Source organism: Moschus berezovskii, chromosome 5, assembly GCF_049115385.1.
Source record: "Moschus berezovskii isolate FMDL1 chromosome 5, NW_MosBer_1.0, whole genome shotgun sequence".
NCBI lineage: Eukaryota > Metazoa > Chordata > Mammalia > Artiodactyla > Moschidae > Moschus > Moschus berezovskii.
Window position 1 is genome coordinate 81,361,435 of NC_142464.1, and position 19,253 is coordinate 81,380,687.

The following is a 19,253-nucleotide window of genomic DNA, read 5'->3' on the forward strand; positions in this document are numbered from 1 at the left end:
TTACTATGAAAACTGAGGGTTTTTGCCATTAAGTGTACATTTTACTTGGATTCTTCTGGACACAGTACATTCTTGGTTATATTGTGTATTTATTGTCTTTGTTTTACTGTATAGTATATTTTTAATGATTTTAAAAGTGAGATTTTGGGGTTCAGAATATTTTTGAATACTTTTAGCTTTTTATAGCACTCTTCAAATCCTGTATAATAGGACCTTGGTTTTTATTTCTCCCTCAGATGAGATTTGTTTGATTATATCTAATGTAAACATATTTGTTAAGCATCCTCATTGAATTAATCTGCTGGTATTTGTTAGTTCTTTTTCTAGGAGGAGAATTCAAGATCTTTCTAGGCCTAAGAAACAATGGGGAGTCCCAGATAGGTAAGGTAATATTAGGTAGTCTTGTTTGTGATGATTATTCCTTACATTCACTAAGTATTATTTTTACCTGTCCACTTACTCTGCATCCTAGCACCTCTGTGCTCAGCTAGAGCCACTGAATCAGTATTGTCACCTCAGCTGAGTCAACACATGGAAAGCGAACCTTAGGTCTGTGATTCTCAAATTTGTCTGCACACTGGAGTCATCCGGAAAAATTAAAAGCTGACTGATTCTTGGGTTCCATCTCCAGAAATCTTGACTCACTTGGCCTGGGGCACAGTCTAGACTTCGGGAGTGTTAAAGACTCCCCAGATGATCCTAACAGGCAGACAGGTTTGAGAATCACTGTCCCAGGGCATTATTCTACATGTATGTGACACACTTGTGTCCATCCTCCCAGTTTGGGTTTGCTGCTTCTAACATCTGGTCCTGTGTCTCTAAGCCTCTGCCAAGAGCACACCTGTTCTCTGGGGTCTCCAGCAGGCTGGACCCACTGGCTTTCCACTCCTGGTCACAGGATGTCCCCTTTTCTTTTTTGGTTCCTGAACAAAGCCTGATTTTTTCCCTAATCCACTGCTCTTTTATTTTCTAAATTAATGGATTTTATTTTTTAAAGCAGTTTTAGACTTACAGAAAAACTAAAGTACAGAGAAAGTTTCTGTATTACCACCCCACCCCTCCCCTCAGTTCAGTTCAGTTCAGTCGCTCAGTCGTGTCCAACTCTTTGCGACCCCATGAACCGCAGCACACCAGGCCTCCCTGTCCATCATCAACTCCTGGAGTCCACCCAAACCTATATCCATCGAGTCGGTGATGCCATCCAACCACATCCTCCTCTGACATCCCTTTCTCCTCCTGCCCTCAATATTTCCCAGCATCAGGGTCTTTTCAAATGAGTCAGCTCTTCTCTTCAGGTGGCCCAAGTATTAGTGTTTCAGCTTCAACATCAGTCCTTCCAGTGAACACCCAGGACTGATCTCCTTTAGGATGGACTGGTTGGATCTTCTTGCAGTCCAAGGGACTCCCAAGAGTCTTGTCCAACACCTAGTTTTCCCTATTATTAACATTATTAACTTGCATTGAAAAGTGAAAGTTTAGTCGCCCAGTTGTGTCTGACTTTTTGCAACCCCATGGATTGTAGGCTACCAGGCTCCTCCATCCACGGGATTTTCCAGGCAAGAATACTGGAGTGGGTTGCCATTTCCTTCTCCAGAGGATCTTCCCGACCCAGGGATCGAACTCAGGTCTCCCACATTGTAAGCAGACACTTTACTGTCTGAGTCACCAGGAAAGTCTATTAACTTGCATTCAGTTCAGTTCAGTTCAGTTCAGTCGCTCAGTCATGTCCGACTCTTTATAACCCCATGAATCACAGCACGCCAGGCATCCCTGTCCATCACCAACTCCCAGAGTTCACTCAAACTCACCTCCATCGAGTCAGTGATGCCATCCAGCCATCTCATTCTCTGTTGTCCCCTTCTCCTCCTGCCCCCAATCTCTCCCAGCATCAGAGTCTTTTCCAGTGAGTCAACTCTTCGCATGAGGTGGCCAAAGTATTGGAGTTTCAGCTTTAACATCAGTCCTTCCAATGAACACCCAGGATTGATCTCCTTTAGAATGGACTGGTTGGATCTCCTTGCAGTCCAAGGGACTCTCAAGAGTCTTCTCCAACACCACAGTTCAAAAGCATCAATTCTTCGGCGACCAGCTTTCATGATACATCCATACATGACCACTGGAAAAACCGTAGCCTTGACTAGATGGACCTTTGTTGGCAAAGTAATGTCTCTGCTTTTTAATATGCTATCTAGGCTGGTCATAACTTTCCTTCCAAGGAGTAAGCGTCTTTTAATTTCATGGCTGCAATCAGCATCCACAATGATTTTGGAGCCCAAAAAAATAAAGTCTGACACTGTTTCCACTGTTTCCCCATCTATTTCCCGTGAAGTGATGGGACCAGATGCCATGATCTTCGTTTTCTGAATGTTGAGCTTCAAGCCAACTTTTTCAATCTCCTCTTTCACTTTCATCAAGAGGCTTTTGAGTTGCTCTTCACTTTCTGCCATAAGGGTGGTGTCATCTGCATATCTGAGGTTATTGACATTTCTCCCAGCAATCTTGATTCCAGCTTGTGCTTCTTCCAGCTCAGCATTCCTCATGATGTACTCTGCATATAGGTTAAATAAGCAAGGTGACAATATACAACCTTGACGTACTCCTTTTCCTATTTGGAACCAGTCTGTTGTTCCATGTCCAGTTCTAACTGTTGCTTCCTGACCTGCATACAGGTTTCTCAAGAGGCAGGTCAGGTGGTCTGGTATTCCCATCTCTTTCAGAATTTTCCACAGTTTGTTGTGAACTTGCATTAGTGTGGTACATTTGTTACAGTTAATGAACAAATATTGAACATTATTATTAACGAAAGCCTATGGTTTACATTAGGGTTTACTTTTTGTGTTATACAGTTCTCTGAGTCTTGACAAATGCGTAACGTTGTGTATCCACACTATATTATTTTATAGAATAGTTTCACTGCCCTAAAAATCACCTGTGCTCCACCTATTGATCCCTCTCCCTCTTTCCCTTCTCTCCAAACCCCTTGCAACCACTGATCTTTTAACTGTATTTATAATTTTACCTTTTCTGGAATGTTATGTAGTGTTGGAATTGTACAATATGTAAAATTTCAGACAGGCTTCTTTCACTTAGCAAAATACCTTTAGTGTTCCTCCATGGCTTTTCATTGCAACAGTACATTTCTTTTTAGCATTGAGTAATATTCCATAGTCTGGATGTACCAGAGTTTGTTCACTTACTGAAGGACATGTTGGTTGCCTCAGACTTGGTGCAACTATGAATAAACCTACTGTAAATAGTCATATGCAGGTTTTTGTGTAGATAAAAGTTTTCAACTCATTTGGATAAATACCTTGGAGTACAATGACTGGATCATATGGTAAGACTGATCTTAGCTTTGTGAGAAACTGCAAAACTGTCTTCCAAAATATCTGTACCATTCCTACCACCAATGAATGAAAGTTCCTGTTGCTTCACATCTTCACCAGCACTTGGTGTTATCAGTGTTTTGTATTTTAGCCCTTTTAATAAATGTGCAGAGTTACCTCATTATTTTAATTTGCAATTCCCTAATGAAGAGGAACTCAAAGGCCTTTTGATGAAAGTGAAAGAGGAGAGTGAAAAGGTTGGCTTGAAGCTCAACATTCAGAAAACGAAGATCATGGCATCTGGTCCCATCACTTCATGGGAAATCGATGGGGAAACAGTGGAAACAGTGTCAGACTTTATTTTGGGGGACTCCAAAATCACTTCGGATGCTGATTGCAGCCATGAAATTAAAAGATGCTTGCTCCTTGGAAGGAAAGTTATGACCAGCGTAGATAGCATTTTAAAAAGCAGAGACATTACTTTGCCAATCAAGGTCCGTCTAGTCAAGGCTATGGTTTTTCCCGTGGTCATGTATGGATGTGAGAGTTGGACTGTGATGAAAGCTGATCATCGAAGAATTGATGCTTTTGAACTGTGGTGTTGGAGAAGACTCTTGAGAGTCCCTTGGACTGCAAGGAAATCCAACCAGTCCATTCTAAAGGAGATCAATCCTGGGTGTTCATTGGAAGGACTTATGCTGAAGCTGAAACTCCAGTAATTTGGCCACCTCATGCGACGAGTTGACTCACTGGAAAAGAGTCTGATGCTAGGAGGGATTGGGGGTAGGAGGAGACAGGGACGGCAGAGAATGAGATGGCTGGATGGCATCACCGACTCAATGGACATGAGTTTGAGTGAACTCCGGGAGTTGGTGATGGACAGAGAGGCCTGGCACGCTGCAGTCCATGGGGTTGCAAAGAGTCAGATATGACTGAGCGACTGACCTGAACTGAACTTATTGACATGATGTTGAGCATATTCAGTTCAGTTCAGTCGCTCAGTCGTGTCTGACTCTTTGCAAACCCATGAATCGCAGCACGCCAGGCCTCCCTGTCCATCACCAACTCCCGGAGTTCACTCAAACTCATGTCCATTGAGTTGGTGATGCCATCCAGCCATCTCATCCTCTGTCGTTGCCTTCTCCTCCTGCCCCCAATCCCTCCTAGCATGCTTATTTGCCATCTGTGTATCATCATCTTTAAAATGTCTATTCACATCTTTTGTCCACTTTTTAATTGGGTTGTTTGTTATTGATTAATTTTAAGAGTTCTTTGTATTTTTGAATGCCAGTACTTTATCAGATGATATAGACTGAATGTTTGTGTCCCCCCAAAATTTATATGTTGAAATCCCAAGCCCCAGTGTGATGGTATTTGGAGCTGGGGTCTACAGGAGTTAATTGGTACAGTGCTTCACCCGAAGTGGGGTCACAGTGTGGATAAGAGGTGTGCCCATTTTATGATGATCTTACTGTAATTACAGTGTCCATTACATGATGGCAGAAACAGAACTTTCTCTAATAGATTCATTTTTGGTCATCACCTTTTAAGACAGTAGATAAAACAGCCTTGATCTTGTTTTAACTTCCATAAGTAGTTTATCAGCTCCTGATGCCTGGAAATTGTAAAATTTTATAATAGAGATAGTTCTTGAAGTGAAGTAAAATCAATAGAGAAGCCACCAAGAGCCATTTCTAAGATGTCAATTATCGGTGAATTTTCTTACCATTTTTTTTTTCTGCTTTTTAACAGAAAACTGTTTTGGGGAAATCAAGATCCTATTCGCCCTGTTTCCTGGAGTGCTTTGAAGGCCAAAGTGACCCAAAGATTAGAGAACCTTGCCCAGCCTAAGGAAGTCTCCCACCGATATGTACCTAACAGGTTAGTATTTGTGTATTACCAGGTTGTGTGTTTTCAGAAACACAAAATTTAGGGATTCTATCAGAAAAGGCAATGGCAAGCCACTCCAGTACTCTTGCCCTGAAAATCCCATGGATGGAGGAGCCTGGTAGGCTGCAGTCCGTGGGGTCGCTAAGGGTCGGACACGACTGAGCGACTTCACTTTCACTTTTCACTTTCACACATTGGAGAAGGAAATGGCAACCCACTCCAGTGTTCTTGCCTGGAGAATCCCAGGGACGGGGGAGCCTGGTGGGCTTCTGTCTATGGGGTCACAAAGAGTCGGATATGACTGAAGTGACACAGCAGCAGCAGGGATTCTATATCCATTTCCAATCTGATGCTGCAGTAAAACTTTTCTAGAGCAACATCTAATATTTAGCTACTGCAGACTTGTATTATATCTTACAGTTTCTTGGCTTATCATGATTTTGATTTTTTAATAAAATGAGGGTGTTATGCAAGGATATGTACCATAGATGGGTTTCCCAGGTGGTAAAGAACCCAGCTGCCAATGCAGGAGACATAAGAGATGAGGGTTCGATCCCTGGGTTGAGAAGATCTCCTGAAGGGCATGGCAACCCACTCCAGTATTCTTGCCTGGAGAATCCCTCGGACAGAGGAGCCTGACAGGCTACAGTTCATAAAGTCGCAAAGAGTTGGGCATGACTGAAGCAACAGCACACATGCATGTACAATATATAACACTGTTGTGTTACATACTATATACTATATATTGTATAATATATAACACTTATTTTATTCATGAAACTATGAATTTTGTATAGCACCTATGGGCTTGGTTATAATGAGTTAATTAGGGCATCTAAAAGTAATAATGTTGTTAAGACTTTTGATGCCCTTTGCAAATTTGTTTTCGTTGGATGTTTGTTGAATGACTGGACTTTGCTAGTTGGCGCTTCGAGGAAAGATAATGAGGTGTGGGAGGATGGGTTCAGGCATGAGGGAAGTTAAAGTAAAGAAAAAAGATAACCATTATTTGAAGTTTTTTTTATATGATAATTGAGGTAGCCATTTCTCTACCTCTTTCAATATACAATTTAGTTAAAAGTCAGCAAACTTTTTCTGGAAGGGGCCAGATGTAAAGTTGGCCATAAATTGTCTGCTGCAACTCCGAGAAAGCACCTATAGACATATGTAAACAATTGTGCCTGTGTTCCAACAAAACCTTAGAATCTTTGCATCTATATTCATAAGATATTGATCTGTAGTTTTCTTCTAATGTCTTTCTTTTTGTAGTATCTTTGTTTATGGTAATGCTGTCTTCATAGAATCAGTTAGAAAATGTATAGAATTTATTACTTTGTGGGCTCCTATTACACTATTAGGCTGGTTGGATTTGATAATTCAAATTCATGCCTGTTTCACTTTCTCTTTTACAACTTGCAGGGTTCAATATTATTATAGCTGTGGTAGAGAATCTGTAATCTGGGAGATCCCCTCTCCTGCACTGTTTTGCCAACCTTCCAAAAGGATCCAGAAGCTGGCACAGCCCAACAGATCCAAGAGAGGGTACCTAATAGACAGGTAGAGTACCTTGAGAATCTCTATAAATTCTCATCGGATTTGGTGACTGTCACAATATTGTTGTTCTTATTTGAGTATATACAGTTTCACAAAATAGAAGTCCACTTGGTTTTCAGAGGATCAGAGTGAAAAATCAAAAGTGTGCAGCAAATGTAGGTAATCAGAAGATCATCATCAGTAATTACATTTGACTCAAATTGTAGTGAAGCTAAAATTCACACCATACTCACCATTGTCAGCCAGTTCAAAAATGTTCAAATGAAACATTACAGGTTTTTGCAATTCATGTTCTCTTATGCCCCGTGACTATAAATGCTTTTCCTTTTGCTTTAAATGCTGGATTTCTACTTGTCTTTAAAAGATCTCTGGGTGGGAAGATCCCCTGGAGAAGGGAGCAGCTACCCACTCTGGTATTCTGGCCTGGAGAATCGCATAGACAGAGGATCCTGGCAGGCTACGGTCCATGGGTTCACAAAAAGTCAGTCACGACTGAGCGACTTTCACTTTAAAAGACAGCTTAGGTGATACCTTCTACATGAGAACTATGATTGTAATGAGGTTATTGGAAAAGATGTTAGGTTATATTAGTGGAATATGTTCAAGGTTCACATACAGGAGTGTGATACTGCTACTGTGTACTACTTTAGTTAGAGTACATTAGGTTATATGTCCACTTATGGATGTTATACCTTAAGAAACTGATAATAAATTTGAGACTATTCAGATGGGAATGAATAAGATGTTGAGTCTTCTGGAAAGTGTTATATGAATAATAGGAGAAATAATATGTTTAACTTAGAGAAGACACCAAAGAAACAGTGATAACTGTGTTTAAAAGGTGATAGCTGTGTTTAAAAGGTCGGCATCTGAAAGAGGAAGGGAAAATCAAATTAAAGTTACTTAATGTTGATTCTAGAACTCAAAGTAGAACAAGAAATTTATAGAGCAGCCAGTGTCACCTATATACAGAAATATATCTGATAGCTATTCAGTAGGAAAAGTGTTTATTTGGAGAAATCAACTGCTGTCTCCACCGAAATCCCTGAAAATGTTCAAGCACAAACAGGAATGATGACTTTATGTGGATTTTAAAAAAGATTCCTGCATTCAAGGAGTGGTTGAACTGGACAACTTGAGTCTTTTTCCATCATAAAATCCAGCAAAAGTGGCCCAGTTCCTCCATAAAATTTGCTTATTTATCAATTCATTCAATAAAATCTGTTAATTTAGTTAAAATATACATGTAAATTTGGTAGTTATAGGTTTCAATCCATAAACTAAAAGAATACTTATCTGTCACCAATTTTTGAGACATTTTTGATGTTTCATATTAACCTACAATACCTAACTGACATTTATAGGACAGTATACCCAATAACAGCAGAACACACATTCTTCTCAAGTGTACATGAAATATTCTTTAGGATAGATCATATATTAGGTCATAAAACAAATGTCAATAATTTGAGAAGAATTGAATTCATACAAAATCAGTTCTCTGACCACAGTGAAATGAAATTAGGAACCAATAGAAGAAGGGAAATTTTAAATATGTGAAATTAAATACCTTCCTAAACAAAAACAATGTGTCAAAGAATGAATCACTTTGATATTAATAAAAATGAAAACACAATATACCATAATTTATAGCTAAGATAGTGATTAGCGGGAAATTTTAGCTATAAATGCCTACATTAAAAAATAAAAGATTGAAAACCATAACTTAATCTTCCATCTTAAGAAATTACAAATGAAAATCAAGCTAATTCAAAAGTAGCAGATAGAAGGAAATAATAAAGATTAGAGTAGAAACAAATAAGAACTAGGGAGATGGAGAAAAATCGACAAAATTGAACGTTGGCTCTTTGAAAAGATCAACAACAATGACAAAAACACTTTGGCTAGACTTATCACGATCAGTTCAGTTCAGATTCAAATTACTAAAATCATGAAAGAAAGGAGCTTCCCTGGTGGTTCAGTTGGCAAAGAATCCACCTGCAATGCAGGAGACCCAAGTTCAATCCCTAGGTGGGGAAGATCCCCTGGAGAAGGAAATGGCAACCCACTCCAGTATTCTTGCCTGAAAAATCCCAAGGACAGAGGAGCCTGGTGGGCTATAGTCCACGGGGTTGCAAAGAGTCAGACACAGCTTAGCAACTAAACCACCATGAGAGAAAGAAGGGACCTTTCCAAGGAATCATATGCAAAAGAAGAGTTACTACTATTTGACCTTATAGAGATTAAAAAGGATTATAAGGGATTTCTCTGAGCAATTATAAGGTCAACAGATTAGATAACATAAATGAAACGGACAAATTCCTAGGAAGACAAACTACTGAAACTTACTGAATAATAGAAAATCTCAAAAGACTCATAATAACTAAAGAGATTTAATTAATAATTTTTAAAAACTTCCTATGTACAGCTCAGGAACAGATGCCTTCATTGATAAACTTAATGATATGTGTAGAGAAGAACTAACACCAATCCTACAGTTTCCTCCAAAAACTAGGTCATGAGATCCATATTATTCCTGACGCCAAAACCAGGAAAGGTCATTACAAGAGAACAAAATGACAGACAATATCTCTTATGAGTATGTATGTAACAGTTCATACCAAAATACTACCAAACCAAGTCCAAATATACATGCGTCAGTCCACACCAGAATACTGGGAAAACAAATCTAACAACATATGAAAACAATTATACACCATGACAAAGTTGGATTTATTCCAGGAATACAAGAATATATTGAGTTCAGCATTCTGAAATCAATGTAGTACACCAAATAGAACAGAAAATCTTCTTCAAGAGATGGGAATACCAGACCACCTTATCTGCCTCCTGAGAAACCTATATGCAAGTCAAGAGCAACAGTTAGCACCAGACATGGAACAACAGACTGGTTCCAAATTGGGAAAGGTTGCATATTGTCACCCTGCTTGTTTAACTTATATGCAGAGTACATCATGCAGAATGCTGGGCTGGATGAAGCACAAGCTGGAATCAAGATTGCTGGGAGAAATATCAATAACTTCAAATATACAGATGATACCACCCTAATGGCATAAAGTAAAGAGGATCTAAAGAGCCTCTTGAAAGTGAAAGAGGAGAGTGAAAAGGCTGGCCTAAAACTCAACATTCAAAAAACTAAGATCATAGCATCTAGTCCCATCACTTCACAAATAGATGGGGAAACAATAGAAACTGACACTTTCTTTTCTTGGGCTCCAAAATCACTGCAGATGGTGACTGCAGCCTTGAAATTAAAAGACACTTGCTCCTTGGAAGAAAAGCTATGATCAACCTAGACAGCATATCAAAAAGCAGAGACATTACTTTGCCAACAAAGGTCCATCTAGTCAAAGCTATGGTTTTTCCAGTAGTCATGTGTGGATGTGAGGACTGGACTATAAAGAAAGCTGACTGCTGAAGAATTGATGTTTTTGAACTGTGATGTTGGAGAAGACCCTTGAGAGTCCCTTGGACTACATGGAGATCAAACCAGTCAATCCTAAAGGAAATCAGTCCTGAATATTCATGAAGGACTGATGCTGAAGCTGAAACTCCAATCCTTTGGCCACCTGATGGGAAGAACTGACTCATTGGAAAAGATCCTGATGCTGGGAAAGATTAAAGGCAGAAGGAGAAGGGGACAACAGAAGATGAGATGGTTGGATGGCATCACTGACTTCATGGACATGAGTTTGAGCAAGCTCTGGTAATGTACAGGGAGCCTGGCATGCTGCACTCCATGGAGTCGCAAAGAGTTGGACATGACTGAGTGACTGAACTGAACTGAACTGAGCATGATTACCTGAATAGACTCAAAAAAAGAACTTAAAATTTAACACACATCATACTCAACAAACTAGGCATTAAAGTGAATTTCTTCAACTTGATAAAGGGCATCTACAAAAACCCACAGCTAACATCATAATTAATGGTGAAAGACTGAATGCTTTTACCCTGAGATCAAGAGTAAGACAAGAACATCAGCTCTTACCATTTTTATTCAACACCATGTGTGCATGCTCAGTCACTAAGTTGTCTCCGACTCTTTTGCAATGCCATAGACTGTAGCCTGCTAGGACTCATCTGGCCCTGGGATTTACCAGGCAAGAATACTGGAGTGGGTTGCCATTTCCTACTCCAGGGTATCTTCCCAATCTAGGGATCGAACCTGTGTCTCCTGCATTGGCAGGTGGGTTCTTTACCACTGACCCACCAGGGAAGCTGCTATTCAACATCATACTACAGATTGAAGTCAGGGCAATGAGGCAAGAAAAATAAATAAAAGGTATTCAGGTTGGAAAGGAAGAAGTAAAACTCTCTCTACTCATACATGACATGATTTTATATATAGAAAATCTCAGGAAATCCACATGAAAATATTGGTGTAGTCACTAAGTTGTGTTTGACACGCGATCCCATGGACTGTGCCCACCTCCTCTGTCCATGGGATTTCCCAGGCCAGAATACTGGAGTGGGTTAAATAAATGAATTCAAGGAGGCACAGAATCCAAGATCAATATACAAAAATCATACATGCAATGGAATATTACTCAGCCTTGAAAAGGAAGAAAATTCTGACACATGGTACAACAGGGATGAACCTTGAGGATATTATGCTAAATGAAATATGCCAATCACACACACAAATACTATATGACTCCACTTATACACAGTACCAACTGCAGTCAAATTCATATACAGAAAGTAGGATGGTGATTGTGAGGGACTAGGTGGTGGGAAGAATGAGGAGTCATTTAGTGGATTTAGAGATCTGCAAGATGAAAATTGTTCTGGAGGTTGGTTTCACAACAATGTGAATGCATTTAACACTACTGTATTACACACTTTAAAATGATTAAGATGGTAAATTTTACATTGTATGTATTTTACTATAATTTAAAATAAAATATTTAGAAATAAACTTAAAAGAAGTATAATATAGGTACACAGAAAATGACATTGTTGAAAGAAAATTTAAATACATGGAAAGACATTCTTTGTTCATAGATTGGAAGTCTGGATTTTGTTATGATGACAATTTTTACCAAATTGATCTACAGATTCAATTCAATACCTATTAAAATTCCAGCTATCTTTTTCGACCCCATGGACTGTAGGAGCCTACCATGCTCCTCTGTCCAGGGGATTTTCCAGGCAAAAGTACTGGAGTGGGTTGCCATTTCCTTCTCCAGAGGATCTTCCCAACCCACGAATGAACCTGGGTCTCCCGCATTGTAGGCAGACGCTTTACCGTCTGAGCCACCAGGGAAGTCCTAGAAATTGATGAGGTGACTCTAAAATTCATATATAAATGCAAGAAACATAGAGTAGCAAATAAACAGTCTTGAAAAAGAAAAGCAAAGTTGTAAGACTTACAGCTTCTGATTTGAAAACTTGCTAAAAATCTGCAATAATCAAAACAATGTGTTACTGGCATAAAGATATAGATCAATGGAAAGATCCAAAGTCATACAGATCAATGGAAAAGAATTGAGGGTTCAGAAATAAACTTTTATGTTTATGTCAAATGATTTTTGACAAGGATGCCAGGAAAATTCAATTGAAGAACAATAGTCGTTTAAACAAATAGTGCTATGATAACTGATTTTTTTTTTTTTAAGTCGCTCAGTCGTATCTGACTCTTTGCGACCCCATTGACTATACAGTCTGGAATTCTCTAGGCCACAGTACTGGAGTGGGTAGCCTTTTCCTTCTCCAGGGGATCTTCCCAACCCAGGGATCGAACCCAGGTCTCCTGCATTGCAGGTGGATTCTTTACTAGCTAAGCCACAAGGGAAGTCCAAGAATATTGGAGTGGGTAGCCTATCCCTTTTCTAGGGGATCTTCCCAAACCAGGAATTGAACCAGGGTCTCCTTCATTGCAGGAGGATTCTTTACCAACTGAGCTATCAGGGAAGCCCATGATAACTGGACTTTTCATTCCTTGTATGTGTGATGTGAAGTAGGGGTCCAACTTCATTCTTTTGCAAATGACCCCTACTTCACACCAAGCATAAAAATTAATTCAAAATGAATCACAGACCTACATATAAGAGCAAAAATTGTAAAACTCTTAGAAGAAAACATAGGCATATATCTCTGTAACTAAGCAGTGGCTTCTTAGATATGACACCAGAAACACGTGACAAAAAAAATATAAATTGGGCTTCATCAAAAGTAAAAGCTTTCTTTGCATCAAAGGGCTCTCTCAAGGGAATGAGAAGACAACTCATACATTGGGAGGAAATATTTGCAGATCGTATAAGGGACTAGTATTCAGAATATATATATAAATAATTCTTAAAATTGTACAAAACAGACAACCCAATTTAAAAAATAGGCAAGGGACTTGAATAGACATTTCTCCAGAGAAAATATACAATAAACCAAAATGCACATGAGAAATGCTAAATATCATTAATTATCTTGGAAATGCACATGAAAACCATGAGATTCTACTTCACACCTCTAGAGTGTCAATAATAATTAATATACATAAAATAACTTGTATTGGAGAAATTGAAACCGTCATACATTGCTGATGGGAATGTAAAATGGTGAAGCTTGGGTGGAAAATAGTTTTCCAGGTCCTCAAAATGTTAAACATAGAATTATCGTATGATCAGCAATGAAGAGAATTTAAAACATGGCCTCACAAAAACTTGTACATGGTTATTCACAGCAGCATTCCAAAATAGCCAAAAAGTGGAAGCAACTAAAATGTTCATCAGTGGATGCATGAATAAACAAAATATGACAAGTCCGTATAATGTGATATTATTCAGCCCTAAAAGAAACGACAATTGATACATGATTTTTAAAATATGCCGAGTAGAGTAAGCCACACACAATAAGCAACATATTTGTATGATTTCATTTATTTGAAATTTCTAGAATAGGCAAATCCATAGAGACAGAAAGTAGATTACTAGTTCTAGGGACGATAAATGAAGTAATGGGGAAGGACTGTCAATAGCTATGGGATTTCTCTTTAGAGCATTGAAAACATCCTGAATTTAGGTAGTGGTGATGATTGCACAATTTTGTGGATGTTCCAGAAAACACTGAATTGTACATTTCAAAAGGGTAAATTCTATGATATGGTAACAGTATTTCAGCTTTTAAATCTAACAGACTAATCCTAGAGGGTTATCGTATTTATTTGAGAAACTCTTTTCCATACTATATTTGTAGGTTTGTTGCTTAACAGATCTCTGTTCTGGAAAAGGTGTACATAGGGAAACCACTATGATGCTCAACCAGGGTGCTGGGAGTTATGACCAGTACCCTCAGACTGCACTGCAGAGGAGCCTACCACAGAAGGTTCTCGATAGTGACTGGAATTTTTATCTCAGGGTCTTAATATGAGGTTTTGGTAGACAGTGAAGTATTTTTTAAACTGCAAGTCTCAACCCATCAGTGGATCATGAAATCAATTCCAATTATTTTTTTAATGAAATCAAGTGAAATTAAAAAAATCAGAATATACTGCCTAGGGAAAGCATCATTTCATGATCACTTAGTTTCAGATACGCAAATTTACATATACTGTATCATAATATAAAATGTACTTGGTACTGTGGATCATAGTAAAACAACTTTGAGAAATACCAATCTAATAGAAAGAGCATGAATGATTTTGGGAAAAGATGATCTTGAGATAGAAACCATATATATATAATTAACTGGAGGTTAATTATAGCAATCAAGAATGGAGTTATGGTTCTTACAGTGATTATAATATTTCATGTTCCATTTGCCTATAGACCCTTCAGTGATTACTTAATAAGAGATTCTCTTCAATTCTCTGATCCTTCTCCTCGGATATTACGACTCTCAGTAGCCAAAGCCACAAATCCAAACTATGTTCCTCCAAAAAGTGTAAGTGGGTCTATGTGAAAAAAACAGTTCCTACAGACTTTGTAACCTGATTGTAACTGTAATGTGCTCTCCTCTTATTTCTAGGTGGGTATTTTTCTTTTCTTCCTGTTTATTTTACCCTCTCATCAAGTGAACTTTTCTGTCTCCCCTGTGCCTAATGTATCAGTCAGGATTTGATGTGAGAAGCAGATTCACAATGAATATTATGTTAAATTAACCTTAAGAAATTATGGGAGCTGATGAGTAGTCTATGGAAGACTGTCATAGCAGCTGGGTCTTGGGTCTGGTCATAGATCTAGGAGAAATAAGAGAGAGTAGGGGCAAGTCAGCAGTTCCCTGGAAAATACTTCAGCGGCCATTTCAGGTTCTTCGGTCTAGGAGAGTCTTGCCTCTTCAGACAAGGGAGGAAGGCTCAGGATACTCAAGGGTACCCAGCTTCACTGGAATGTGCCCTTATGTTTCAATTCCAATTTTCAAGGTCCAATTCCTTCTCAATCATTGCTCTAACTTTAATATAGGAGATGATATAAGTTTGGGAATTCAATTTGCACTGAACTATGCAGGTCAGGAAGCATCAGTTAGAACTGGACATGGAACAACAGACTGGTTCCAAATAGGAAAAGGAGTACGTCAAGGTTGTATATTGTCACCCTGCTTATTTAACTTATATGCAGAGTACATCATGAGGATCCTGGGCTAGAAGAAGCACAAGCTGGAATCAAGATTACCGGGAGAAATATCAATAACCTCAGATACGAAGATGACACCATCCTCATGGCAGAAAGTGAAGAGCAACTCAAAAGCCTCTTGATGAAAGTGAAAGAGGAGAGTGAAAAGGTTGGCTTGAAGCTCAACATTCATAAAACAAAGATCATGGCATCTGGTCCCATCACTTCATGGGAAATAGATGGGGAAACAGTGGAAACAGTGTCAGACTTTATTTTTGGGGGCTCCAAAATCACTGCAGATGCTGATTGCAGCCATGAAATTAAAAGACGCTTACTGCTTGGAAGGAAAGTTATGACCAACCTAGATAGTATATTAAAAAGCAGAGACATTACTTTGCCAACAAAGATCTGTCCAGTCAAGGCTATGGTTTTTCCCGTGGTCATGTATGGATGTGAGAGTTGGACTGTGAAGAAAGCTGATCGCTGAAGAATTGATGCTTTTGAACTGTGGTGCTGAAAAAGACTCTTGAGAGTCCCTTGGACTGCAAGGAGATCCAACTAGTCCATTCTAAAGGAAATCAATCTTGGGTGTTCACTGGAAGGACTGATGCTAAAGCTGAAACTGCAATACTTTGGCCACCTCATGCGACGAGTTGACTCACTGGAAAAGAGTCTGATGCTGGGAAAGGTTGGGGGCGGGAGGAGAAGGGGACGACAGAGAATGAGATGGCTGGATGGCATCACCGACTCGATGGACATGAGTTTGAGTGAACTCTGGGAGTTGGTGATGGACAGGGAGGCCTGGCATGCTATGATTCATGGGGTCACAAAGAGTCGGACTGAGTGACTGAACTGAACTGAACTGAACACCTGTTCACAGAAGTAGCTTTTGAGTTTGGTTTTCAGTATTTTCAGTCCTGTGACCATAGGAGATAAGGATTTATTTTGGGTAAGTCACAAAAACTTTTCCAGTGTCTTAACTACACCTTCAAGTGGGAATTTAAAGCCCTGAGCTGATAATTCTTTTCTCAATTTCTTCAGTGCACTTAGAGGCAAAAAACCAACCCCATATACTTCTTTATTTCATTAAAAAGATTTCTGTCACCCGCTGCTTGGTTACCCAAATCTTGCTTTCTGTTTTGTCAGTGCGTGCCATGAACTACCAGTGTCTTTTTTTTTTTTTTTTGACCACTGGCAATAGGATCATTAATAGCTTTAAATCTACTCTGCTCAGAGAACAAATTCCAGATAGTCTAGAACTAATATAGGCATACCTCAGAGATATTTTGGGTTCAGTTCTAGACCACCCCAATAATGCGAATATTGCAATAAGATAAGTCACATGAATATTTTTGTTTCCCAGAGCATATAAAAGTTGTGTTTACACTACTGTAGTCTATTAAGTATGCAATAGCATTATGTCTAAAAACCCAATGTATATATCTTCATTAAAAAATATTTTACTGCTAAAAATTCTTAACCATAATCTGAGCCTTCAGTGAGTCATAATCTTTTTGCAATAGTAAAGTCAAAGATCACTGATCACAGATCAGCATAATATAACAGTAATGAAAAAGTTTGAAATGTTATGAGAATTACCCAGATCTGACACACAGATTCAAAGTGAGTAGATGCTGTTGGGGGAATGGTGCCTATAAGCTTGCTTGATGCAGAGTTGCCACAGACTTTTAATTAAAAAAAAAAAAAAAGAACAGTATTTGCAAAGTGCAACAAAACACAGTATGCCTGAACAGAGGATGCATCCTTAAGTTCTGATGTGGTTATCTGTTGCTTTATACCAAACCACACCCAAACATAGTGATGTAAAACAAGTTATTTTGTTATGCTCAAGGATCTAAAATAAAATTTTTAAAATTTATTTATTTTTGACTGTGCTGGGTATTTATTGCTGCTCAGGGTTTTTCTAGTTGCAGAGTTGTGTCCTATGTTGGCAGGCAGATTCTTTAGCCCTCAGTCAACAGGGAAGCTCACTCTGCTCAAGGATTTTATGAGTCAGCAGCTCTGACAGAGAAGCACGTATGACTTGTCTCTGCTCCATGATGTCTGGAGCCTCAACTGGGAGATTTCTAATGGCTTGGGTGTCTCAAATGGTAGGGAGCTGAAATCACCTGAAAGCTCCATACCTGCCTTGCTTGGCCTGCTGTTAACAAAATACCATAGACTGGGTGGCTTAAACAACAGACATTTCTTTCTCACAGTTCTGGAAGCTGAGTAATCCAAGATCAAGGTGCCCTTAGATTCTTTTCTTAATGAGAACCCTCTTCTGGGTTGTAACAGCCATCCTCCTGATATGTGTCCCATGATCTATGCTCTGTATGTAAGCAGAGAGAGTTCTGATCTCCCTACCTTTTCTCATAAGCACATTAATCTCTTTATGGAGGTTCCACCCTCATGACCTCATCTAAACCTAATTATCAAAGGCCCCACCTCTAGTGCCATTGCATTGGGGGTTAGGATTTTAACATATGAATTTGGCGGGAGGTTGGAGGGGTGTTGAGGGGGTAGATATAAACATTCAGTCCATTGTTGTTATTCAGTTGCTAAGTCACGTCCGGCTCTTTGTGATCCCATGGACTGTGGTAAAACAGACACCTCTGTCCTCCACTATCTCCTGGAGTTTGCACAGATTCACGTCCATTGAGTCAGCGATGCTCTCTGACCATCCCATCCTCTATTGCCCCCTTCTTTTGCCTCCAGTCTTTCCCAGCATCAGGATCTTTTCCAATGACTCGGCTCTTTGCATGAGGTGGCCAAAGTATTTAGAACTTCAGCATCAGTCCTTTCAATGTTCAGAGTTGATTTCCTTTAGGGTTGACTGGTTTGATCTCCTTGCAGTCCAAGCGACTCTCAAGACTTCTCCAGCACCACAATTTGAAAGCATCAGTGCTTCAGCACTCAACCTTATTTATGGTCCAGCTCTCACAGCCACATATGACTACTGGAAAAACCATAGCTTTGACCAGATGGACCTTTGTTGGCAAAGTAATGTCTCTGCTTTTTGATATGCTGTCTAGGTTTGTCATAACTTTTCTTCCAAGGAGCAAGTGCCTTTTAATTTCAGGGCTGCAGTCACCATCTGCAATGATTGTGGAGCCCAAGAAAATGAAATGTGACATTGTTTCTACTTTTTCTCCATCTATTTGTCATAAAGTGATAGGACCAGATGCCATGATCTTCATTTTAGAAATGTTTGCCTTTAAGCTATTTTTTTCACTCTCCTCTTTCACCTTCATCAAGGAGCTCTTTAGATCCCCTTCACTTTGTCCCATTAGAGTGGTCTCATCTGCATATCTAAGGGTGTTGATATTTCTCCTAACAATCTTGATTCCAGCTTGGGATTTATCGAGCCAGGCATTTCGCATGATATACCCTGTCAGTCAGTCAGTCAGTCAGTCAGTTCAGTCGCTCAGTCGTGTCCGACTCTCCGCGACCCCATGAATCACAGCACGCCAGGCCTCCCTGTCCATCACCAACTCCCGGAGTACACTCAAACTCATGTCCATCGAGTCGGTGATGCCATCCAGCCATCTCATTCTCCGTCGTCCCCTTCTCCTCCCGCCCCCAACCTTTCCCAGCATCAGAGTCTTTTCCAGTGAGTCAACTCGTCGCATGAGGTGGCCAAAGTATTGCAGTTTCAGCTTTAGCATCAGTCCCTCCAATGAACATCCAGGATTGATCTCCTTTAGAATGGACTGGTTGGATCTCCTTGCAGTATAAGGGACTCTCAAGAGTCTTCTCCAACACCACAGTTCAAAAGCATCGATTCTTCGGCGATCAGCTTTCTTCACAGTCCAACTCTCACATCCATACATGACCACGGGAAAAACCATTGCCTTGACTAGACGGACCTTGGTCGGCAAAGTAATGTCTCTGCTTTTTAATATACTATCAA

The 19,253-nt window shown here is 39.5% G+C and overlaps 1 protein-coding gene across 1 annotated transcript in view; it reads left to right on the forward strand.

Annotated features, from left to right (window-relative positions):
- SPMAP2L (sperm microtubule associated protein 2 like) overlaps positions 1 to 19,253 on the forward strand; it is a 47,610-nt gene that overhangs the window by 14,664 nt on the left and 13,693 nt on the right. The window contains exons 3-6 of the mRNA XM_055434745.2: positions 316 to 381; positions 5,079 to 5,207; positions 6,636 to 6,773; positions 14,558 to 14,672. Of these exons, the coding sequence (XP_055290720.2) occupies positions 316 to 381; positions 5,079 to 5,207; positions 6,636 to 6,773; positions 14,558 to 14,672 (448 nt within the window). The remainder of the gene's footprint in view (positions 1 to 315; positions 382 to 5,078; positions 5,208 to 6,635; positions 6,774 to 14,557; positions 14,673 to 19,253) is intronic.